The sequence below is a fragment of the Tiliqua scincoides genome, chromosome 5 (genome assembly GCF_035046505.1).
Source record: "Tiliqua scincoides isolate rTilSci1 chromosome 5, rTilSci1.hap2, whole genome shotgun sequence".
In the NCBI taxonomy this organism is placed as follows: Eukaryota; Metazoa; Chordata; class Lepidosauria; order Squamata; family Scincidae; genus Tiliqua; species Tiliqua scincoides.
Genome location: NC_089825.1, coordinates 88,772,071 through 88,797,925, shown reverse-complemented (window position 1 = coordinate 88,797,925; position 25,855 = coordinate 88,772,071). Strand labels below are relative to the sequence as shown.

General features: G+C 42.7%; 1 protein-coding gene across 1 annotated transcript; it reads left to right on the top strand.

Moving 5' to 3' along the window:
• The first annotated feature begins 16,948 nt into the window (after positions 1-16,948).
• Positions 16,949-24,484, top strand: HOXB13 (homeobox B13). The gene is made up of 2 exons (XM_066629265.1): positions 16,949-17,570; positions 24,210-24,484. Exons 1-2 carry the CDS (start codon positions 16,949-16,951, stop codon positions 24,482-24,484), a joined length of 897 nt encoding a protein of 298 aa, XP_066485362.1.
• The last annotated feature ends 1,371 nt before the right edge of the window (positions 24,485-25,855 follow it).

Genomic DNA, 25,855 nt, shown 5'->3' with positions numbered 1-25,855 from the left:
CAGAGGCTGGATAGCCACCTGTCAGGGATGCTGTAGCAGTTGCCTTCAGGGAGCAGGGGTTGGACTAGATGATCTCCAAGATCCCTTTCAGCTCTAATATTGTATAATTCTATGACTTTAGTCTTCCCTCAAAGGAATTCATTCATTCATTCATTCATTCATTCATTCATTCATATTCTTCCTTTCTCCCCGAAGGGCACCCAAGGCGGCTAACAATCAAGATTAAAATACAAAGCAAAATAAAGTACAAACAAACATTAAAAAATAATTAAAAACAATTAAAACAAGATAAAATGCAGTCAGCAGTTAAAAACACACATTAAAAGACATAATTTATAAAAGCAGCCCTTATAGGGCCTTGAAGGCTTTCCTAAATAAAAAAGTCTTCAGGCCCCTCGGGAAAGTCAATAATGAGGGATTTTGATGTATAAATGCACTTTATCTAGCACCATATTGCTAGTTGTGATGTTTTTGATGCCATAAAATAGAGTGGGACACTATGATTTTGTGAGTGGAAGGAAACTTCCTGAAACATCTATGTAATTCTACACAGAAAGCATTGTTTAAACTCAGAAAAAATATGGAATCATGAGATCTTCACTATGTGCATACAGAATGAATCACACATGAGATTTGCTGCAGGACTGGTACATGCAGCAATGTGTCAAAGTAATTTTTAAAAATGCCACAGTCTACATTGTGATTGTGCCACATGCTGATTCCCACACATGTATGCTTCTTGTGTAAAAATTGTGTAACATATGAAGTATAGGAAAAACCGTATACACCATCATAGTCCTTAATTTTCTGCCAGTATATATGAGTGATGAAACTCATTTTGTCCATTACCAACACATCCGCATTGGAGGTGATGTGAACATATTACTTATATGTGATGGCCTTTTTAGACATGCAAGTCATCACTTGATCAAGTGAACATGCATGTAGGAGTACATGCAGATAAGCAGGTGTGAAGCAGTTAATACAGGAAGGAATTGACTGTAACAGTAACTGAAGCTGTGATCCTATGCACACTTTCCTGGGGGTGAGCCCCACTGAACACAATTGAGCTATGCCTAGACTTGCACTGTGCATTTTGCGACCTATTTACCTACTCCTAATGTGTCTTTCTCTTCTCAGTCACTTATTTTGAACTAGTGTGTCTCTTTTAGCTGGGGGTATGAGCTACTATGTCTTTCAATGCACTCTCAGTGCCTTGACACTCTGCAATCCATATTTATAGGAGCATGTTTACCAAGAAGTAACTCCCATACTAAACTCAGTGTGATGGGCTTCATTTAGGCTCCTACTAGACATTGAAACTTCAGCCACCTTGGGACCACCCACAGCCCCCTATTCCAACCCCAACACAAGGGACGTCCAGTGTCCATGTGTCCTTGATGTCATTTTAAACCATAGAAAGAACTTGTCTGGTAGGAAGGAAAAACCTAAAAGAAATTTTTATACTGTCACCGTTTTTATAAGACTATAAGGAACTTCACATACAAAAAATATATACAATATCTTGCAAACACACCAGAAAGTACTCAACAGGCTTATTTACCACATTTTCATTTTGAGGGATCTGGAGGAAACGTGAGAGGGAGGATGTCTGGCTCTGTAGGAAGATTGCCAGCTCCTGTGTGTGTTTGGAGGGGGAGGAAGGGGGGGAGTGGAGCACAGATCGAGGTGGAGGTTGTGGGTGTGTGTGAGAGAGGGAATGGAAATGAAGAGTATTGGGAGGCATTGCCCGGGCACGAGAAACATACAATATAGGATTATTGGTGTATGATGGAGGGACTGAAGTGATCTAGAATATAGGATCTTCCACCTTCCCATCGTTACCCATTGCAAAACTCAGTCATGGATATAAAGGTATCTAGTACTGGATATTCTTGGTAAAGGCCACAAATAAGGAGAGTTTGGGGTTTGTTGGTTTTATTCTATTTATTCATGCAAAGGGTGACAGAAGATCACAAGAGACATTTCTCATCTCCAGGCTTGCACCTCCCCCTCCCCAAACTTATCTGTTCTTTATAAGAAGTCGTACAAAGTGCCTGACTCCCCTGGTGAAAGAACCGACTCGTTATATTGTTACAAAGGAAGGATCTCATGGTTTGCCACTGATGAGGCTGTTAACATATCGCTAGGTATGGATCTATGGCAATAAAACATCTCTCTCCCCCCCTTCTGTCTCTCATTGAGCCCAGACTCCCTTTCCCCTTCCAAATCTGAGTCCGAGTTCGGAATTGCTCATAAAGAGAACTTCAGGTTCAATCCATCACCACCACCGCCCCCAAATACGGGGAGAAGTGGCTTAAACCACATCTCACCCTGATCCTTTGCTTTTTAATGCGTTGAGGACTGTCCAAAGTGCATTTCAAAAAGACTTCTAAAAGCTCTTTTTCCTTTCAGCCTGTAATTGAGGACTCTCTTACAGCCTACTCCTAGGCACGTCTACTTAGAAGTGAGTCCCATTGAGTTTAGTGTGTTCAAGTGAGTGAAATGGGGTGTGTTCCCAGGTGAGTGGGTATAAAACTGAGTCTTCAAGGAGCACGCAGTAATACGATATCCAGTGGCATAGCTAAAGGGGTGCAGGGGGTAGCAGTTGCACCGGGCATCAAGCTTTAGGGGGGCAACAAGCTGAGTTTGACACTAGTGACCAAAATTGTGAAAATCTTGGTTTGTATAAATAGTACCATCATGTTATATATCATTGGAAAGGTAATTTAATGCAGAGTACAATGAAACAAACTGCACTGGAATATGTGTATTCTATCAAAAGTTATGGCCAATTAAGCAGAAAATGAAATACAACTGTCTTGTAGAACAAAAAGTGGATTTGCTTAACTCCAAACTGACCGATGAGACTGATTGTTCTGAGTGTCAATGAGATGTTATTATGATACAGCATGGAACCAATAACTTTTTATTTATTTTCTTAATTAAATTTAATTTTATCATGTGGGGGGGGGGCTACAAAATCTTCTTTGAACCCAGGTAGCAGAAAGATGCCTTAACTATGCCACTGACTGGAGGGAGGCAGCAGACCAAGTGGGAGCAGACCTCCCCTCCTCCAGCTGGGGGAGGAGGTGGGTTCCTCCCAATTTCCACTTTATAAAAAACCCGGGTGTGATGTCACTTCCGGTTGTGACATCACTTCTGGGGCAACATTTTGAGCTTGGTACTGGGCTAAAAGATCATTAGCTATGCCACTGACGACATCAGTTAGAAGAAATCATTGTCAGGTAGGGGTTAGTGTCTTCAGACAGGGTGAGAGATTTTGGTGAGCCCTTTTGGGGCAGGGAGCCATTACTTATTTGTTTTTCTCTGTAAACCGCTTTGTGAACTTTTTGTTGAAAAGTGGTATATCAATACTGTTTTTATTATTTTTATGATTATTTTTATATTATTATTTTTACATTATTATTTATTTTTTATTATTTTTAAAATAATAATAATATTTCCATTATTAAGTATGACCTGCATTGTATAATATTGTTATAACTGCTCATCATTATCTATTATTATTATTTAATAGTAATGCTTCAGATGCTTTTCGTATCCTGCAAGTATGATGGGTGCATCTGTCTGTGTGTGTGTTTTGTGTGTATACTGTACATATGAATGCAAGTGTCTTGGTCCAGATTGCATGGACAACCTCCCATTGATTTAGAATCCCATATACAAGTATTTTATGGGTATTTTATCCCATATACAAGAATTTTTAGGATCCACCAAAATTCTGAACTTGCGTACTTTGAAATAAATCCCACTAATTCCTGTGGGGCAAGTGGGGCTTACTTCCAGGTAATTATGGTTAACATTTGCACCCTTAAAGAGGTTAATCTTTATTATTATTTTTTTTTAACTTCCAGAGATGCTTTCTGGAAAGAGTACCATAGCTTATATCTTAGTCAAAATCAGCAATCCTTAGTACACAAAGGGCATCCTACTTATTTCATAACATTACAATAAATGTGTGTGTGTGTGTGAGAGAGAGAGAGAGAGGAACCCTGCCACCTTTCACAAAATGCTTACTCTCAAAACTACTGCGGGACCAGCACACTGGTCGAATCCAGCCAAAGTTAAACACTTTCCAATCCCACTGATTTCAATTCGAGCTAGTAAAGCCTCCCGTTGAAATCCACGGGACACCAAAGCCTTTAATGTCTCACGCAGTGTATTTCAGATGGGGTGAAAGTGACTGTCGTATCCTCCCCCCCCAAAGTTGAATTTTGTGGTTTCAAAAGTGCAACTCAGTGGGACACCCTCATCCATTTTCATGGTACTTACTTCGGTGTAAATGCGCCTAGGAATCTTGTTCGAGTACTATTGAACAAGCAGGCAGCCCCTAAACTCAGTACGATGAGCAAGAAATACTTTCCATCGCGAGGTCATCCGTCCTCCTGACCGAGAATCCTGCAATCAGCCTTCTTTGCGGACCTGAACTTGGGAGTTCCCTCCTTGCAGGAAACGGATCAGGATCAGGGAATTACTATTTGAACACACAATCAGGCGTTGAGGAGGTGACACAACTAAATCGCGACATGCCAGCTTTCCTGACAGAGCTCCCCTCCCTCCCACCCACGAATACACAACATTATCTGATGAAGCTTCCACAGCTTCTTTCACGAAAAGAACCCACACGCTCCTCGTTCTCCAAACGCTTTTAATGACTGGACTCTTCCTTCAGCTTTCCTTTTCTGTCTCTTGGAGGAAGGAGCTGTGGGAACTTTCTCTACACCCTGTCATTTATTCATGATCTCAACAGCAAAGCAGGAGGGATCTTTTTTTTTCTTTTTAAATGACTCCCCCCCCCCCACAAGTATACCTGTGATCCCATTCCTTCCTTTGGAGTAAGGAAGCCCCACTGAGCTCATGGGGATGTACACGAGAATAAATATCATTCGGACCCTACAGTATTCCTAGCAAAGGATCTTTGAAGTAGGTCCCACCGATCCTATACGGACTGGGTTGTAGCCTTATGAACTGGGTTGTAGCCTAAGAGTCCATGAGCAGACCCAGTGAAATTAACAGCAATATAGCCACTCTCTGGAAAGATATTAATCGGGGTTATTATTAAATTAATTAATTAACGATCAGGCTGTCGGGAAACGCATGAAGCTCAAGTCCTCTGGCCATTTACCATCTCCAATGAAGAACCGATGAGGAGGTTAATAAAAAATCAGTTAATAAAAAACTGGATCCAGTGAATTCCTTTAATAACTAGGCAGCATGAAGGCACCTGGGGGAAGCAATTATTAATGCACCATTAATTTACACCCCAACGAGGAGTGTAATTAAAATGACATTAAGGGATGTTAAGCAACGTTCTCAGTTGAAGGATGGATATTTGGGGAAAGTGGGCTGTGGGTCAGTTTCCAGACTCTTGGACTGCGCCATCACTGGGCTGTGGATCAAGGGGCCTCTGGGGGGGGGGATGACAAATTCCTGGAGGAGAAAAATGGCAGTGAATGAACTCTACAGAGTGGAAAAATGACTTCACATTTTAGTTACAGTCTTTAAGATATAAGGAGCTCTCAGGAATTTCTCCAGAAGACAGAGAGGCTAAGAAGTGTGAAACACTTGATTTTATGTTCAAGCTCTGGGGATTCTCTTTCCCCCACTTTTCTTTGGCAATTTTGTAAGGGTTTTAATTGACATTTTGCTGATATAATAGGAGTTTATACCTACAGTCCAACAGACTACAATATGCTACAACTGTCAATATCCTGCATTTTGCAATGTCCTTCTCACTCCTCTGTAGTACTTGCACCGGATCCAGAGAACAATTTTTTTTAACTTGGAAGTAAGCCCTGTGTTCATCAGTGAGTCAGGATGTATGTCCCAATTCAGTTCATATCCACCGTCAAACTGGTGGCTTAAAAGACAGTATGAATTTCACTTTCCAAAGGTTCTCTTTTTGTTCCTATAGTCATGTAGGAAGGAGTCATGGGTCCTGCCAAAACTGTGGGGTGGTAGTGTATAAAGGGCACCAGATTCTGTAAACCCAGCCAAATGGTTTTGGATATATGCAAATATAGGCACATGGGAATTCTGTTTTAGAAATGGAATAAAAATGCCCTTTACCTAAATATCTCAACTGAGAAATACAGCACACTTGATTGCTGTGGGTTGTTAGCAAGTTAGCATGTTGAAGATTGCAACCTGGGATTTTCAGAAATTGAGAGATGCTCTTCTCAGCAATACAGAGTTATGTCCCATAAGCATTCAGCTTTTGCTTATAGGAAAATATTCATAGTTCCTATGGGTAAGTAACTTTCCAACTGGTAGGGGAGATGAGTCTTGTGTACATTTATTTCAAACTGATCCCTACTAAATTAAATGGACCTTATTCTGCATTGAGTAGAGGATTTCAGCCTAAACATCTGAAACAGAGCTTTGAGAATGTATTTTCTTTTGTTTTGATCTCTCAAAACTGTCCTTGCAAAATCACCAGGTCTTTCAAACAGAGATAGAAGTCGTTTTTAAAAATGGGATTGTTTACAGCCTCCAGAGCTCAGCTGGAAGGAGAAATGCTGATTTCTCAACCCAGAATGACAGGCAAACACTTTTCTTTCCTCATCCAACTGGGTTATAAGTCGGTTTTATGGATGTGGCTGTCCTTCAATGTTCCTGAGAAACTATCAGAAGAGGAAGATGTGGGAGATCACGAGAGCAGAAAATCTGTGTCCAAAATATTATTCAGAACTTGCATCAAATCTAGACGGGGGAGGGGGAGAATGTGAGTCAAGATCAGGGCTCACTGTTCTAAAATCACACTGTTTCTACTCATCTTTGTTAATTCCTCACTTTACAACTCTCTCCTCTCCCTGAAATCTACCATTCTTTTGCTCTGGATCAGTCCTATAAATCTGCTCTGCTCTGGCCACTTAAATGAATGGAGTGGCTGGTGGGGGGTGGGGGGTGGGATGTGAGTCTCTGCCTGTCAGAGTCTTCGAGCTTGTCTGTCTCTCAGACTGAAAGGGCTGGGGGATGGAACTTGGTCCACTCAACGGGTAGCACCGCAGAGGAGCGAATGCAACAGCAGTAAACAGGCTCTTGACTTTCAACTTGACCTTGAACTTCCATCACAGACCTGAACTTTATGGGATAGAACATCTTGAGCCTTTCCCCGGGCCGTTTCTCTCCCCCCCCCCCGCCCCTTATATATATAAAGAGGCATTTAGCTTCCAGTTGCCTGGTTCCGGATATCAGAAGGATTCAAAGATGATCCCTCCTCCCCTCCCCTCCCCAACCTGCAATAAATAACAGGAGAGACAAATAGTCGAGGTTTTTTGGGGGGGGGGGGAGAGGGGGGACCCACGACTCCTTGGTAGCCTGGAAGGCGACTTTGAATCCTTAAAAATACAACTTTGGGACCACAGTGGTGGTAGAGATGCAGGAGAGACCAGAGCTCAAACAGCATCACAACAAGATATGTTTTATTCTGGCTATAAATCAACTCTGAACTGGCTGCCTTGCAAATTCCAGCGCAAAAGTGATCCCAGATTATGGTTGCAATGAATGGAAATTCATCTGGGGAGGGGGTGAAATGGGGAAGGGGGAAAACACAACGGAAATGCTATTCTCATGGAAGTCAACTGCAACCTCATCTCAAATATTCGCTTTTGTTGGGCCCTCAGACAGATGATAGGGTATCCCTTTTTGTTCCACACCTATTATTTTTATAATGAAGGCAGCCTGTTAGTCTGGGCCAAAGAAATAGGTAGAGATTGTTTTTAAGTAGAACGGAACCACAGTCTTTATTTTCAGTGTTTAAAAAGCAAATGCACTTTGACTTAAAAAGGGTGACCAGACGCCATCAGGACAAGACACTACAAAATGTAGGACATCCAAGCAAAATGTAGGGCATAACAGGATGAAAGCTAAAAACACTCGTATATGGATTTCATGTGGTTGATTTAATCGCTATATTATTAAATTTAAAGCTGTATTACAAATAATTTATGAATTCCAAGAACTCTCTGCGCTCCCTGCTCGCAGGGAAAAAGAGAACATTTAAGTTCTTTTCAAGGAAATGGGACTTAAAAAAGAGGACATGTCCTGAGAAAAGAGGACGCCTGGTTACCCTGGTCTTAAAACACACACACACACACACACACACACACACACACACACGCACGCACACGCACACGCACACGCACACGCACACGCACTTAAATAAATAAATAAATAAATATATAATTTTTTTAAAGAAGAGAATTTTGCCAATAAATAAAATCTCTCTCTCTCTCTCTCTCTCTCTCTCTCTCTCTCACACACACACACACACACACACACACACATTTATTAAAAGTTTGGTTTTTTTTTTAAATAAATTTTTTAATCCTTGCAGGCTTGTAGCCACCCATGCAAGGAACTCATCCACATTCATCCAAGATTTATGTCTCACGGTTGCTTTAAACTTACTTGACCCCAAGGAAATAGGACAGGTTTGAAATTCAGGGATTTAATAAATATCCATCTTAAGTGGCATCTTCGCATCTACGAGGACAGCATTTTTTGTTCCTGCCACGCTCTTTCAAGGCGAGGCCATTTTACAAAGTGCAGGAAGAGCTCTCCTGTGCCCTGTTCATCACTCCAGGACCTCAACATAAAGTATATGTGAAAGAAGTTATCACGGGTGAAAGCCACTGACAGAGTTTTCGTATCTCTTCCTATGCCATTCTAGAGAGACAATTCAGAACTTCAGCTGCGAATTTTATATATATATATATATATATATATATATATATATATATATATATATATATATATATATATTCTTAAGGGACCTGTGGGTAGAATCACCCATCCATGAGGCCCGCTGGAGCCCTTCACCTTAGGCAGCAGATTGGCAGGTGACACCAGCCCTCCTTCCTTCCACCCTCCATTGCTTCTCCTTCCACTCTCTGAACTGGAAAAGAAAGAAGGGGAGGAAGAGGAAGTGTGGGGTGCTTCTCAACCAGTGGTAGAGGTACCACCAGTGGTACTTGAGATGGCCTCTGGTGGAACTCATGGGCCTCCTGGACACCTGCCATCTGGCTGTGAGACCAGGAGTATGACACATCAAACAGTGGTAGGAGGCTCCAAAGCATGCTTTTCTGCACACAAGAAAGCCCTTCTGTCCACCCTGAACCTCTTATTGGTGTTTGTCACGTTGCATGTGGCCTCCCAACCCAAAAGTAACTGGTAATGATGTCATCTCCAGTTACTTCTTGTGGCAATTCGATAAGGTGGTCCCATGTGAAGTGGTATGGCAGAAGACAAACGTTCAGAAACACTGGACTAGAGTGCTGATACTCTAGCCTACCACTCACCTCTCTCTCTCAAACGTCTTCCTTTTCCAGTCCAGGAATTGGTAGAAGTGTCGGCTATTGCATGGGGGGGGGGGCAGCATTTCCTCAACATCTCAGATACTGGGTGGACCCTGCTCTTGGGTGAGGAGAGCAGAATTTTCACTCATCTCCCATGAGGCTGCATGGTGTCCTAAGCACTGTGGTCCTGTCCACAGACTGGGAGGTGATAAACCTCTGGGGGGGGGGGAGTTTAGCCGATGCCACTTGCTGGCATTTTGTTCCATCAGTTCTGCCCGCCAACCTGCTTTCTTGCAAAATGGGACTCATAACACAAGAGCCTTCAATATATGTATGGACCCAAATGCCCAGAAATGTCCACAAGTATCCAAGAGCTCTTACTCAGTGTGGCTCTACACGAAGGGCACAGATAACACAAGTGCTTACAAACTCTGTACAACAGAGTCTGTTGTGTCTGTACAACACTGCACACTTGGTTGTGCAGAGGTGTGTCGATGGTGAAGAGTTCCAGAGAACAGGGTACCCTAATGTAACTCACCATTTTGTGAAATGTTTTAGGTGGTTCTAATAAAGACATCCATCGCACTGGGCTTTCTGATGTATCTGTTGCTTCAGTCGCTACCAAAGGATTCTGGCTAGAGGAGGAAATTGTTTAGGTCTTCAACACTGTGGTTGCATTTTTAATTGTCTTCAAAAGTTGGATACAGCACATCCATTTCTTGTAGTTCTTGGTATGTGTGCTTTATATACTGAGACTTTTTGAAACAGAACCTAGTTTCGAAAAGTCTCAGTATATAAAGCACACGTTCCAAGTCCTGTGTAAGAAACGGATGTGCTATACCAAAAGCCTCACAATACTGAGGAAGCATTATTTTCCAATGGAATTTGTTGTGCTAAGATAGGAAGGAAAAATAGTCTAACTAGCCACCTCCATGATTGTTCAATTTTTTTCTCTCCAGAACATTAAGGAGGATGTTGTTCCCTCTCTGTCAGTCATTTTGGATAAAAGCGGATAAAATGAATCTTTCATTTCGACAGAGAAGGGTGAAAAAAGCCTCATAGAATCTGGGATTCTGATCTGATTTTCATGTGGCTTATGCCTGCCAGGGAGATACCTCTTAAAATGTGGGACTTGCTTGCACTACATTTATGTATTGCCAAATGATATCTCTGAGCTATTATTTCATGATAATGTTTCGGTGGAATTCAAGGGATGTTACATGGTATATAACATATCATTATATGGTTTGTTTAATTACTCTCTGTGAAGGGGAATTACGCTGGCAAAATTGATTTTATAAAGGAACAAATAAATGAAAGGGATCATAAGCTGCAATCCTATACACACTTTCCCGGAAATAAACCCCTTTGGGCACAGTAGGACTTACTTCTGAGTAGACATCCATAATTCTTTAATCCTGAGCAACACACAGAATTCTGGCCTAGAATTTGCAGTCTCTGAGGCTTAATTTCTAGAACGATGTCCAAAATCAATTCATTATTTGTGTGTGAGAGGAGAAGTCCTCCCACTGATTCTTACTGCGTATGTTCTAGGGTTGCATCCTGGCCTTGAAAGCAGATACTATGACTGAACCCTTGGAGAGGTTCGACCCTGTTTGCGCCCATCATCACCATCACCCAGGTGCAAAATGGGAGCAATCTGAATGCCCCATTACAAGCACATTGAGAGGGTGAAGGAGATAGATCTGATAAAAAAAAAAAGTTTAATGTTTGTTAGACATGCCTAACCTGCAAGTCACTTGTCCTGGGGCAAAGCCTCTTCAGAATTTGCTGGTGACGCTCCTGTGATGGCTCTGTGAAAAAGTCCCCCCCCCCCCAGGGTCTTCCTCGTGCCACCACAGAAAGAGGTCTTCTGCTGCCTTAAAGACAGAAGGATCGCGTTCGGAGTGAGTGACTCTTGACTGAACACCGTTTAAATCAAGGAGACAAGTTAGCTGTGAATCTGTCTGGAGTATGATCGATTTCAGAGGCGCTCGGACAGGATTCACTTTCTTGAGATTCAACCCTCACAGATTTGTGGGGCAAAACCTTTCCTTGACTAGTAGAAGTTTTTTTTTTTTTTTTTTTAATCCACTCTACGAAAGTTCATGGCACACCAATCTGTTAATCTTCAAAAGCAGCCGTAAGTAACGTCCTTAAGACGCTGGATGATGTCTTCAGCCTGTAAGAGACGCTGCTGAAACGATGTACCTGAAACCTGCCACCTTCCTCAGGTGTCAATCCAGGCAAGATCAGAAGCCTCGATCTTTGGGGTATATGCCAGCCCACTCTTCGAAAACGCAATCCTATGCATAGTTACCTGGGAGTAACTTCCGTTGAACACAGAGAGGCTTACTTCCGAGTAGGCATGCCTAGGTTTGTGCTGTGCCCCTTCGCAGTTCGCATCCCAAACCTTCCCTGCTAAGCTCCACACTCAGCGTTAGACACTCGGGGCCAGTTCGAGACCATTTCCTTACCTCCTCATCGCAGCACCTCACCTTTCAGCGGGGCCTTTGCAGAGAAAGAATGACAAGGGTGCGGGAGTCCAACGACCCTATTTAATCCTTCGCCTGTACTGTACTGGCCCGTGAACGTCAATGGATGTTAGACAAGACGGGGATTGCCTGAATCAGTCTGGCTGAACCGATCCTGAAAAGTGATTCACTGCTAAGGATCACATAACTACAGTAATTAATTATATCATTACAAGCAAAGGCCCCATCTCATGTCAGTGCTCACTGATGGAACTGATGGCATTAAAAAGAGGTTTATAAACATAAAACAGATGCTATCTATCTATCTATCTATCTATCTATCTATCTATCTATCTATCTATCTATCTATCTATCTATCTATCTATCTATCTATCTATCTATCTATCTATCTATCTATCTATCTATCTATCTATCTATCTATCTATCTATCTATCTATCTATCTATCTATCTATCTATCTATCTATCTATCTATCTATCTATCTATCTATCTATCTATCTATCTATCTATCTATCTATCTATCTATCTATCTATCTATCTATCTATCTATCTATCTATCTATCTATCTATCTATTACAAATGCCTGTGACCTCAATTTCCTATTCCAGCCAGTCCACAACCTATAGATCAAACCTATAGATTCCTCCCCCACACATTCACTTGGAAGTTCTGCCTTATGAGTGTCGATGACATTTCTTGTTGCAAAAAGTAGGTTAAGGAAGGCCACTTCGGACTATCTAGTTGCGGACCTAGAGAGAGAGCGACAAGCCTAGCCAGGACTTTGACTTCAGGGACGAACACACCAAGGTGCTTTTACCACTGCCAGCCATCAGGATAATGTACAGATTTCTCCTTTTTCCCTTCTCTGCCTATCGTATATTGCGACAGTGTAGCTCCCCAAGGAATGCTATTATTCAGTCCAAGCTCTTTGCAATCAATGGATTTCTAAGCCGCCTTTTAACCCAAGCGACACCCTACAAGGCGGCGACCAAAAAAAAAAAGGACCTGCCACTAAAGTGTACTCGTCCCACCAGTGCCCAAATTACACATCATTCACACCGAGTGATAGTCACATAGTTTCAGGCACGTCTGTAACTCTCTCCTAGTGTCAGGACGACCCTCCTGCCTAGTGTCCTAGCTTCTGAGGTTTATTGAAACATACAAAGGTTTACTGGTTAATGATTTCCTAGCTAATATTACTATTTGGGGGGGGGGGGAGTAGTGTGGGTGAGTTGTTCATTCGGCCTCCGTTTTGAACATTACTTACGTTTCACAGTCGGGGAACGGCTGAGAGATCATTAGCTACCTCGACATGATTCAGTTACAGCAGGGGTGCTCACACTTTTTTGGCGCGAGAGCTACTTTGAAACCCAGCAAGGCCCGGAGATCTACCAGAGTTTTTTTACAATGTTCGCGCCATCATAACATATAACATTTATGTGTACAATGTATGTTGGTGTACCTTGAGCCCCACTGAGTATAACAGGACTTACTCCTGAGTAGACATGCCTAGGATTAGGCTGTGAGGCTGCAATCCTAGCCACACTTACCTGGGAGTAAGCCCCATTGAGTACAATGGGCCTTACTCCCGGCGTTTCCTCCCAGAGGCACCTGAAGGGGGGGGGGTCGGCACTCCGCGATCTACTCATTTTGCCTCGCGATCTACCGGTAGATCGCGATTCACCTATTGAGCACCCCTGAGTTACAGCATTTCGTTAATATTTTGCCTGTGTTGTAGAGAACACACACACACACACACACACACACACACACACACACACACACACACACACAGAGAGAGAGAGAGAGAGAGAGAGAGAGAGAGAGAGAGAGAGACTCTACTAGATCTCTATACTAGATCTCTCTTGAAATCTGGAGCTTTCCAAAATCATATGTACTGCACCTCAATGCTGTCGTTTTCATTCAGTCTCCTGGTTTCATTTGCTTTCTCTGGATCGCATCCAGTGTATGCAGTGCTCTTATTTATTGTTGTTAGTGGTCAGCTTCACATAGATTGCTGAGCCTTAACTTACGTTTTTGACACTGTTGGGGTGGTGGGGAGGCTCGTTTGTCTTTGCTCTCCTTTCAGCAAGCTCAGTAAGGGACTGAGGCTACAATCCTATCCACACTTTCCAAAGGAGTAAGCCTATTGACTATAATAGGACTTACTTCTGGGTAGACATGCTTAGGATTGGGCTCTGAGTCAGAGAATGAGGAAGGATCTGCACTATTGGGGGTCTCCCAGGCCAGTTCTACGCTAGGCCATCATTGGTTGGGCCCACCTCTGGCTGCTTACACAAGAGCAACAGTTATAGCACCAGCAGAAGTATTCCGCTTTCTTCTCCAGCATGGATTCATGAAGGAGAACCATTCACCATTGTCTGACAGTCAGGCCTGTTCAACACTGCATATCAACTTGAATAGGATTGCCCTGCTAGGGCCTGAAGACATCTAGGTTGGAAGCCAATGTCTCATATTATTCCAATCCTGCCATGGTATTCTAGGGTGGGGTGGGGTGGGATGGGGAAGAGAGAAGGAGATCATATAACTCCCTTAATTTTTCAATAAACAAACATCTTTGAATATCTCCAGACTTTCCATGGTTCTTATTTGAAAATAAATTAACAATTAATTAAAGAAGGGGAATATAGAGAGCACTCCACTAAGTTATTTTATAAACTGTCCTCTTGAATGAGAAACAGTTACAGAAAATGAACAGAAATGTTCTTTCCTTTCTTCTCCCCCCTCTTTGGTGGAGCTGAGGGGGGTGGAGGAAGATGATTGGTACTTTGCTTTGGGATAGGAAACATATTAAAGACCAAACAGGAAAAAGGAAAACTAAGGGAGAAGGAAAAGGGAAAGGGAAACTAAGGTTGACCGAGTTGCGTCCATCTACTTGCATCGGACCCTTTCCTCATCGTTCTCTCAACGTGAATGTATAAATGTCTATTCCGTGGTAAAACTACTGATTTCAGAAGTCAGTGGAGTCAACTTTAAAGAAAAGGGCTTAGAGTCACATGTCGACAGTTTAGACATCAATACATTGACATTTATTATAATATTAGATTTATTGTTTACATCAAGGTAAAGATGTGGTGTAAGAGATGGAAAAAAAATCTGTTTGCATATCCCTGGATCCATCCATCCTTCCTTCCTTCCTTCCTTCCTTCCTTCCTTCCTTCCTTCCTTCCTTCCTTCCTATCTATCTATCTATCTATCTATCTATCTATCTATCTATCTATCTATCTATCTATCTATCTATATGATGTGGGTATTTATCAAGGTCCTATTTTTTGCGCCTCAAACCGAATTTCCCATCCTGACATTTCAACACTTGGATTTCATTTCGAAATGGCAATTTGGGGCCGAGAGTTCACGCGTTCAGCATCCTCAGCTTCCCAAGACCCAGAAGAAAAGGAGAGAGGCATGTGGCTAGTCTCATTATTCACCCCACATCTCGGCATCTTTCCCCATCAGAGCTTCTGCAAATCTGTCCCTAGCTGCTGTACAAGGGGACACTTTCACTTTTGCCCCTGGATCTCCTTTTCTGCAGGCTGCAGCTTCGCTCCCACCCTCGCTGGCCAGCAGGCAGGGTTTCTGGGAGTGGACCTTTTCCAAAGTACATTCAATCAAGCAAAGTCTCTGGATCACATTCTTGCAAAGAAGGGGAGGGGAGGGGAGGCACCCCAGAGCAAGCCTGAATCCCGACAGAATCAGAACACGAGGGTTGCCCCTTGAGAGAGAGAGAGAGATTTTGGGTTTTTCTCCAAGCAGTAATGAGGGATGGAGGATGTTCCAGGAAGGAAACATCCTCCTGCAGGCCATCGGAAGAGATTCCACTTTTCTTGGACGGATTGGCGATCTCAGTTAACTGTTGTCAAGGCTTGCATTTTCTCTCTTTTCTTTCAATACCGAGGATGACTCCTGTTGCAGACTCCTGTTTCTACCAATAAGATCTCTTTCTTTCTTTCTTCCTTTCTTTCTTCCTTTCTTTCTTTCTCTTTCTTTCTGAGGATGACTCCTGTTGCAGACTCCTGTTTCTACCAATAAGATCTCTTTCTTTCTTTCTTCCTTTCTTTCTTTCTTCCTTTCTTTCTTTCTCTTTCTTTCTGAGGATGACTCCTGTTGCAGACTCCTGTTTCTACCAATAAGATCTCTTTCTTTCTTTCTTCCTTTCTTTCTTCCTTTCTTTCTTTCTCTTTCTTTCTGAGGATGACTCCTGTTGCAGACTCCTGTTTCTACCAATAAGATCTCTTTCTTTCTTTCTTCCTTTCTTTCTTCCTTTCTTTCTTTCTCTTTCTTTCTGAGGATGACTCCTGTTGCAGACTCCTGTTTCTACCAATAAGATCTCTTTCTTTCTTTCTTCCTTTCTTTCTTTCTTCCTTTCTTTCTTTCTCTTTCTTTCTGAGGATGACTCCTGTTGCAGACTCCTGTTTCTACCAATAAGATCTCTTTCTTTCTTTCTTCCTTTCTTTCTTCCTTTCTTTCTTTCTCTTTCTTTCTGAGGATGACTCCTGTTGCAGACTCCTGTTTCTACCAATAAGATCTCTTCCTTCCTTCCTTCCTTCCTTCCTTCCTTCCTTCCTTCCTTCCTTCCTTCCTTTCTTTCTTTCTTTCTTTCTGAGGATGACTCCTGTTGCAGGCTCCTGTTTCTACATTCAATAAGATTTCTCTCTCTCTCTCTCCCCCCCCCCCCTCTCCTGCCGAGTGGTGTGTCTTTTCCAAGCTGGAGAAGTGGGGGGGAGGGGTTAGGCCCACTGGTGCTCCCTTCCCCATTTGGGCAGCTTGAAGAGAAAGCCTTCACAAACCTGATACTCAGTCCCTTCCTGATCAGAGGCTGGTCATGTGGGCGTGCCTCCCCCAGCCCTCCGCCCCTGCCTGCCTTGCCAGAAAATGCCTTACCATTTTCGCAATTTTGGTCCCCTCCCCCTCCCCTGCTCGTCTCCAGTGGACTCTGCTCAGCCAATGAGCGAGGCATCCCGGGGAAGCCACGACCTTCGCCTGGGGGGGGCACCCACGCCGGGAGAGCTGACGCTGGGCGCCCCCGCTCCAGTCCGCCGACCCCGCCAGCCTTTTAAAAGGCTCCCGGCCGCGCCCCCGCCCGGTCCCGTTATCCCGGCGCTGGAGGTGGATGGAGCCCGAGGCGGCCTTCGTAGGAGCCCGCAGGAGCCTGGACGGGGCGCCTTGCAAGGGCATGGAGGGCTTGCTGAGCCCGGGCGCCTTCCCCGCGGCCGGGGGGCACTGCCGGGGCGCGGCTCCAGGTGGCCCCAGCCCCAGCCCCAGCTACACGTCCCTGGACGGCCCCGGCCCGCCCTCGGACGCCGGGGACCCCTCGGCCAAGCCGGGCGCCCCCTCGCCCTTCCCCTACGGCTGCCTCGGGGGCGGCTGCTGCTCCTACCGGGTGGCGGCGCGGGGCTCCCTCAAGCCCTGCCCGGCTGCCCCCCCGCCGCCGCCGCAGCCCGGCTACCCCTCCGCCGCCCCCGACAAGTACGTGGACACCGCCTGCAGCACCCCCGAGGACTTCCAGGCGCGCCCCGCCGAGCTCGCCTTCTACCCCGGCTACGCGGGCCACTACCAGCCCGTGGCCGGCTACCTGGACGTGTCCGTGATGCAGACCCACGCCAGGCACGAGGCGCTCTTGCCCGTGGACCCCTGCCACGACCCCTGGGCCCTGGGCGGCTGGAGCAGCCCCGTCTACTGCCCCAAGGAGCCCGGCCCCGCCGCGCACGGCTTCTGGAAGGCCGCCTTCGCCGGTAAGCCGCGCCGGGGTCCGCTGGAGGGAGAGGGCGCGGAGTGCCCGGAAGGGAGCGGGCTCAGGTGTGCCTGGAGGAGGTGCCCGTGTGTGTGTGTGTGTGTGTGTGAGAGAGAGAGATGGTAATTCCTCATGTGTGTGTGTAATTTGTACTATACATTGTTATGGGAAGCGTGTGTGTGCGTGTGTGTGTGTGTGAGTGTGAGAGAGAGAGAGCGAGAGAGAGAGAGAGAGAGAGAGAGATGGTAATTCCTCATGTGTGTGTGTAATTTGTACTATACATTGTTATGGGAAGCGTGTGTGTGTGTGTGTGTGTGTGTGTGTGTGTGTGTGTGTGTGTGAGAGAGAGAGAGAGAGAGAGAGAGATGGTAATTCCTCGTGTGTGTGTGTAATTTGTACTATACATTGTTATGGGAAGCGTGTGTGTGTGTGTGTGTGTGTGTGTGTGTGTGTGTGTGTGTGAGAGAGAGAGAGAGAGAGGGAGAGATGGTAATTCCTCATGTGTGTGTGCAATTTGTACTATACATTGTTATGGGAAGCGTGTGTGTGTGTGTGTGTGTGTGTGTGTGTGTGTGAGAGAGAGAGAGAGAGAGAGAGAGATGGTAATTCCTCATGTGTGTGTGTAATTTGTACTATACATTGTTATGGGAAGCGTGTGTGTGTGTGTGTGTGTGTGTGAGAGAGAGAGAGAGAGAGAGAGATGGTAATTCCTCATGTGTGTGTGTAATTTGTACTATACATTGTTATGGGAAGCGTGTGTGTGTGTGTGTGTGTGTGTGTGTGAGAGAGAGAGAGAGAGAGAGATGGTAATTCCTCATGTGTGTGTAATTTGTACTATACATTGTTATGGGAAGCGTGTGTGTGTGTGTGTGTGTGTGTGTGTGTGTGTGTGTGTGTGTGTGAGAGAGAGAGAGAGAGAGATGGTAATTCCTCATGTGTGTGTGTAATTTGTACTATACATTGTTATGGGAAGCGTGAGTGAGTGAGTGAGTGAGAGAGGTAATTCTTCCGTGACACTCGAGCTTGGAACCTTTGCGCATTCTTTAAGGCGAAGTCTCCTTTCCAATATATTCCAGGGCCTGGCCTAACTTTTATTTTCCCCCTTAGCTGAGATTTCCCTGAATTGGCCTTTAGCATTATCCTGAGTATTCATTTTAATAATGCTAACTTTTTTATGTAGTGTAATAAAGAGCTGAGGGACCTGTTGGGTCCTAGGGAGGATCTAATATACGTGCAGTATTATAGAATTTGCCAACAATAGTGGCAGTCATTCATATTGCACTAAAATCATGGACAGAACTTTCATTCTCTCTCTCTCTCTCTCTCTCTCTCTCTCTCTCTCTCACACACACACACACACACACACACACACACACACACACACACACACACACAGGCATTTTAGGGTTCTGCAGCCGATTTCAGTGTGATGTGAATTGCTCATAATAACCTTGCCTTGTTATCTAATGTCAATGAATTACATGCTTGTAGTTAAACATATGTAGTAAAACCGAGGTATGTTCCTAACTCACGTGTCTGTCTGTTCCTAACTTTAAAAGTACTTTAACTGTGGAAAGTGCTGCCTAGGAAGGTTATGAAATTTCCTCTTTTTTATTTTATTTATTTTATTTTCAAGACTCAGAATGAGCAGAGAGGTCAGAGAGAGATTTCTGGACATCCCAAATCCTTAACCCATTTTTGGGTGTCGGCGACCAGGGTTTAATCTGATCCTTATTCCAGTTTCCAGTGTTTAAGCCTTGGAATTATTATTATTATTATTCATAATAAAGATAACCCTGAATTTGAGAATGTGCAGAGAGAACTTTCCTCACCACAGAGTAACCACCAAACCACCTCCCACAAGCAACAGGGATTAGGGCTTCTGAGACCATGAACTAGACACAGGCAGGCTTGAGCTCCAGCACCTGCCATGTTATCATTTAACACTGATATCAGTTAAATGCATATCACACCTCTAAGGAGCTGCTGCAACAGGCATTTAGTGTTACAGATGCACTGTATGAGAGAAGGGTTTTAGATTTCCCACCCACCACTTGGTTTTTCCTCTGCTTTGACCAATGGGCACCAATGACGGGCACCAATTCTTCAATTTCCTTGGCAGAAGCCTTCATTTCTTCTCAGGAAAGGTGTAGGATTGGGACTCACCCATGATTGGGATGGTTCTAGATGCCTCCAGGCACATGTGCATAATTATAGAGCAGAGTGTTGTGATAAGACTGAATACCATTCCTTTCCCCAGAGATCAGTGAGACGTAGTAATGAATGTTGGACTAGGCACTGGAACCATTTATTTCAGCAGGAGGTCTCATACTGGATTGTAACCCTAGTTACTTGTAAGAAAGCCCTATGAAATGAATGGGGTTGATGACCCCCCCCCCCATCTGAGTGTGTTAAGAATTGCAGCAGCTGCATTTTTGGAAAGAAAAAAAAAGTCCCAGCATTATAACTTCAGTGGGGTGTAAATCCTGTTCTGAAACAGTAGAGCAGTTTAGAAATGAAGGACTAAACAGCAGAATGGAAAGTCCTAGAGACTAGAGCCCTTAGAAAAAAGATTGGAAGTTGATTTATAAGGGAGAAAAACATAGAGATGCCCCCTTAATGCACAGAGTGTTTAAGGCATCCTGGTGGATTCTATTTGGGTGCCAGAGGGTGCACAAGATAACTGTTGGAGATCTTTCTTAGCTCTTTCAGTCCCCTGATTCTCTGCATAGTCCTGCAGGCACCACTTGCAACTCTAAAAAAAACAATCACCACAAGGGGTCGTTGAAACTTCTCTCCCCCCAGTACAATCCTGAGGCCAGTTAAATATTTCCTAAACACAAATCCAACAACAATAAAAAAATATGATTATAAATATAGAATTTGCCCTGAATAAGAGTCTAAAAGATTACATATTCCTATACCAACTTGTTACTTTCTTAAAACACCATAATATTTGCCTTAAATTTCCAGTAATTATATATGGGGCAACAGGCAAAATTCTATGAAACTAACATTTGCTCTGTGATGGAGCGACTATGACACAAATCCACATTGCGATCCTTTAACACTTTCACTTTTCCATAGAAATATCCTTCCATCAGAGGTTGTTTCAGATTTCATTGGGCTTTTCCTAAGGACTTCTTCCAGCAAATAAAACAATACTCTCTACCCTCCACTCCCCTGTTGTAAATAAGCATACATGGTGTCCATGGCATACATAGAGTGCATACACTCTAGCATTACTGTCCAAGTTCTTTCCTGTGGTTTTAACAGTCGTGAATTCCTCGAAAATACTTGGAAATGTTATTCATGGGAACATGTCCCAGTCCAGAGCCATTACACAATACTAGCTTTGTTTCACCAGTATCAATTACTACATTATAACCCAGCCAATTTCTAACAAAATATGTTATTTTTATTCAGCACCCTGTAATATCGCAAGCTACCAGTAATTAGCAGTAAATTGTTCTTTGAAAAATATCCAAACTAGTGTACATAATATATGTTATAATAACAATACTTTGACTTCAGGATAATTTTCAATGTATGTATCGTAATACTATAGACAACCAAGACAGATTAGCGCCCGGTCCTATGCATGTCTACTCAGAGGTTAGTCTAACTGTAATCGATGGGGCTTACTCACAGATGTGGATAGGATTGCAGCCATAGGATTGCAGTGTATATTGTTCCAATCAGTACTAATACAATGTTTCAGGATTATTCAACATTCATAAATTTCATGTTGCTCTGATTCAATATTTCATATTGCCTGCTGTTAATCAGTACCATAGCACAGTTAAAAAAAACAACACAAAAATATATAGCAGGAAGTTCTTATATGCAAAGCCCATTTAAATCAATGGAACCTGTGGAAGTGTTCCTTAAGCATTTCAATGGGACTTGTGTTGGAAAATTTCCCACTGGGCTGTGCCTTTATGCTGTGATTCACTTATGCGTTTTGTACTACTATCATGAATACACTGAGGAATTAAATAAATTCATAACTATTCAAATTCAGTAATATATAATTACTACTACTACTACTACTACTACTACTACTACTACTACTACAATACTGTGCGCTGCCCTTTGTCACCACAATATAGTATTGCTGTGGCACAGTAGGCCCCAAAGTCTATAAAAATTTGCTATAAATATTTCAGTAAGGTATAATGCTGTATAAGCTTCTCCACTGCTAGGATTGAGTCTTATTAGTATCTAAGCAGGAAAATGTTATTTCAGGCAGAAGATAGAAGCAAAAGACAAAACCAAGCAAACAAAAATACCATGTATTTCATAAACTTAAGGCCCAATCCTATCTAAATCACCAGCGCTGATGTATCTGTGCCAATGGGGTATGTGCTGCACCCTGAGGTGGGGGGGAGGCAGTCATGGAAGCCTTCTCAAGGAAAGGGAATGTTTGTTTCTATACCTCAGGGCTGCATTGTGGCAGTATTGGTGCTGGAAAGTTGGATAGGATTGGGCCCTCAGAAAATAATTTTTGGGGGAATATATTTCTGTGGTGGGATCTAACAAAAGTTAGGTTCTATTGAATCCATTGCTTTCAATGAAAGTGTTGAGCATGCATTTAATTGAAGGAATTTAAGCGTAATTTGGAACTTAATTTGGATGGCCACATGCACAAACATATATGCACGCACACACAGAGCTGATTTTGATTGCAGCTGTGTTTAAAAACAATGCATAATTGGGACTGACAGCAACACATTTAAAAGAATAAACCACATGGAATTTTTTCTTTTCTCTCCCCTTTAAAAAATAAAACTAATTTAAAGAGACTTGCCTTCTTATCAGTGTCACTATATATGTCTGTTCAAGTGCCAGTAATTTAGGTGTCCAGGAAGTTCTAGATAGAACATTGTACTCCCTTTGTTATATGCATTATAATAATTTTTATTCTCTCAGCATTCTTTTAATTCAGTATTTTGCAGAATTGTACTTGACTGTCTTTCAGTTAATGCACATAACCTTACAGGCCCAAAGCCACCATCAAAATTTGGCTATCCCCCTATTCACTAGCATATAAACGAAAATAACCACAGTAGAGTATTGTATCAGTAATGCACTACTAATAGTAATGCAATCTATTGTTCTGTAGAGTTCCGATATGTAGTATTACAGTATTTGTACTGAGCAATATTCATTATTACAGTCTACAACCTCAGCCCTGCCCAAGCTCCAGTGTCTCATGCAAAGAGGCTGGGAATATGACTGATATTCATGATTGTACAAAAATGAAGGTTGTTAATCACTTATTAAAAATACAGGTATGTGTGGGGAAGTGAGAGGATAGGATATAAGTAGGTCAGAAAAGTCCACTGAATCAAACAGTTACTCATTTCAGTTATGTCAAGGTATTAGTATAGAACAATTTCCAAGCTTCCCCTCCCCCAGCATTTATATGGGAGTAGGTCCAACAAATCCATACGGCTAACATCAAATAAATTAAAACCACTATAAAAACAGCTCAGCAAGATTTGAATTCTGAACAAATGCAACTTGAGACTAATTTGTAATTTTAATCTTGCCATTATAGTTCTCCAAAATGAATTGTTGCACACAGGCATAGATGAGAAGGCATATAGGTGAAAGAGAGAGATAGACCATTTTATTTTCCATCCAGTCATAATTCATTCATTTATTAGTATGTTCTATTGATTTCAATGAATTAAACTAGCAGGGTGGGGAGAACTATTTCCAAGTAGAGCAATTAGGTAGAATACCAATTTCTAAATTTATCTTCGCCTGTATTGGACTGCTCAAGAGATTAATGTGGCCTAATTAGATTTGTCCTTGTTTCCACCAAAACAGTTGCTTTCAATGGGACTTTATCTCCAATCAAACCAGTTCAGGATGAGTGCTTTCACACCGCACAAGAGATGCCATTTGCACTACTTTGGGTCCAAAATATGGGGTTAGGACAAACCCTTAACTCATGAGGATAAAAAAACACTTGTGAGAATAAAGCAGGGGAAGAAATATGTGGAAAAAGAGATACAGAGAAAGAAGGGTGAGGGAATAATGATGATGATTGTGGTCAAATGTTGCAGTTATTTTGGGGGGGGGTAAACAGGAAAGTAAGCTGTAGTACATTAGTGAATTTCATTTTGCTAAGGCAAAAAGAGAAACAGAAAAAGAGAGAGAGAGGGAATAATAATGATGATGATGATGGTTGGTTAAATGTTGCAGTTATTGGGGGGGGGGTAAACTGTTGTACCTTAGTCAATTTCACTTTGCTATGTCATAAAGTGTAACAAAGAAAGAGGGAGGGGGAATAATAATAGTGATGGTGGTCAAATGTTGCAGTTATTGGGGGGGTAAACAGGAAGGTAAGCTGTTGTGCATTAGTCAATTTCACTAATCTATGACACAAAGAGAAACAAAGAAAGAGGGGGAGGGAATAATAATGAGGTTGCAGTTATTGGGGGAGTTAAACAGGAAGGTAAACTGTTAATCAATTTCACTTTGATATGGTATTGCAGGGTAAGTAGACAAAAGAATAGGCCATGGTTGTCAATTTCACCCTGCCAGGTCTGTGGTTTCCCCTGCAAGCCTGCCTTCCCAGTTTAATTGGCTCTTCCTTTCTTTCTTTCTTTCTGTGGCTGGGAAGCAGAAGCAGTCGGCCAGCACCCTCCAGAGGGCTGCTCCTTCCGTCGTGGTCGCAAGAAGAGGATCCCTTACAGCAAAGGCCAGCTGAAAGAGCTGGAGAAGGAATATTCCAACAGCAAGTTCATCACCAAGGACAAGAGGAGAAAGATCTCCGCAGCCACCAACCTTTCCGAGAGACAAATCACCATTTGGTTCCAGAACAGGAGGGTCAAAGAGAAAAAAGTGGTGGCCAAGATTAAAACTAGCAGCAGCAGCAGCAGCGGCAGCAGCACTCCATGATGAGACACTGACTCACACAGACAGAGGGGAAAAGAAGAAAGAACCCCCAGGGGGGAAAGAGGGAGAAAGGAATCCGGGCGTCTCTGCTGCCTCCCTATGGCCTTTGGTGGATAGGAGCTGGAAGGAAAAAAGGGGGCAGGCGGAGGAAAGCGCACGTGGAATCTTCAATGGCCTCCTCTTTGCCAGTCCCAGGCGGTCTCAGCAATCCTTATGGGTAGAAGCAGGCGACATTTACTTGCCTATGCTATTTCGCTTTATTTTATTTTTTTAAATTGGGGGGCATTATTGTTTTGTTTTTCCAATAAGTTAAAACCTGATTTGCAAAACAGCCGGTGATTTAAGAACGGTACAGAATGTGGTCATTGTTATTGTTATTATTATTATTACTATTATTATGTAGGGGGGAAGGAAAACTGTGTGCAATTTACAATTTATTTTCATGGGACTTTTTTTTTTGCCACTTTAGGGCCATTGCTATGCGAATTGTTGTTTTTTTTTTCTTTGCAAAACGTTGAATAATTAAGAGCTACATTGGAGGGGGAGGACAAAATAAAAGAAGCAAAACTGCAGCCACTGGAGACAAAAACCCCTAGAATTGAACTGCATTTTAAATTCTCAATAACCATCCAGGCTGGGATTGCTTTTGGTGCTGTTTGGGTACCAGTTGATTGGGAATGTGATAGAAAAGTGTAGGAACAGCTTCCTCCTTAATAGGTATTTTTGCCAGGAAGAAAATCTATAATTTATAAAATCTATACCCAAATGAAATCTATAACACACAACGTCATGTTTTAGGGGATGTGTACATTTGCAAGGTACTCTGTACTTAAATCTCAGCAATATATATATGGGATGTAATATATATTTTAGGATTGCATGCATGTATATGAGAGCTGACCAATGCTTCAGTATGTTTTGTGTTGGTTAATCAGATGGCAATCCATTAATTCATCGATTGCATTTAAATAAATGTGCATAGACCAAAATCTCAGCTGAAGTGCCTTTGTGGACACAGGAGGAAGTTATAATTTGCAGTAAAGTAAAAAATAAAAATAAAATAAAAAGTTACCACCCATTGTTAAAGAGAAAGTTTGTATTTAATAATTCCTTTGTGCCTTTGTGGACACAGGAGGAAGAGATAATTTGCAGTAAAGTAAAAAATAAAAATAAAATAAAAAGTTACCACCCATCCTTAAAGAGAAAGTTTGTATTTAATAATTCTGTTGTAACTCCCTGTCACAGTGATGCACCAGAATCAGCAATTTAAATTCAACCCCACCCTATTCCTAATGATTAGACTTTGGAGCGCTAATATATGTTTGTATATAATATATGGAAGATTTTAAGGTTGCAACCCTAAACTCTGTTACT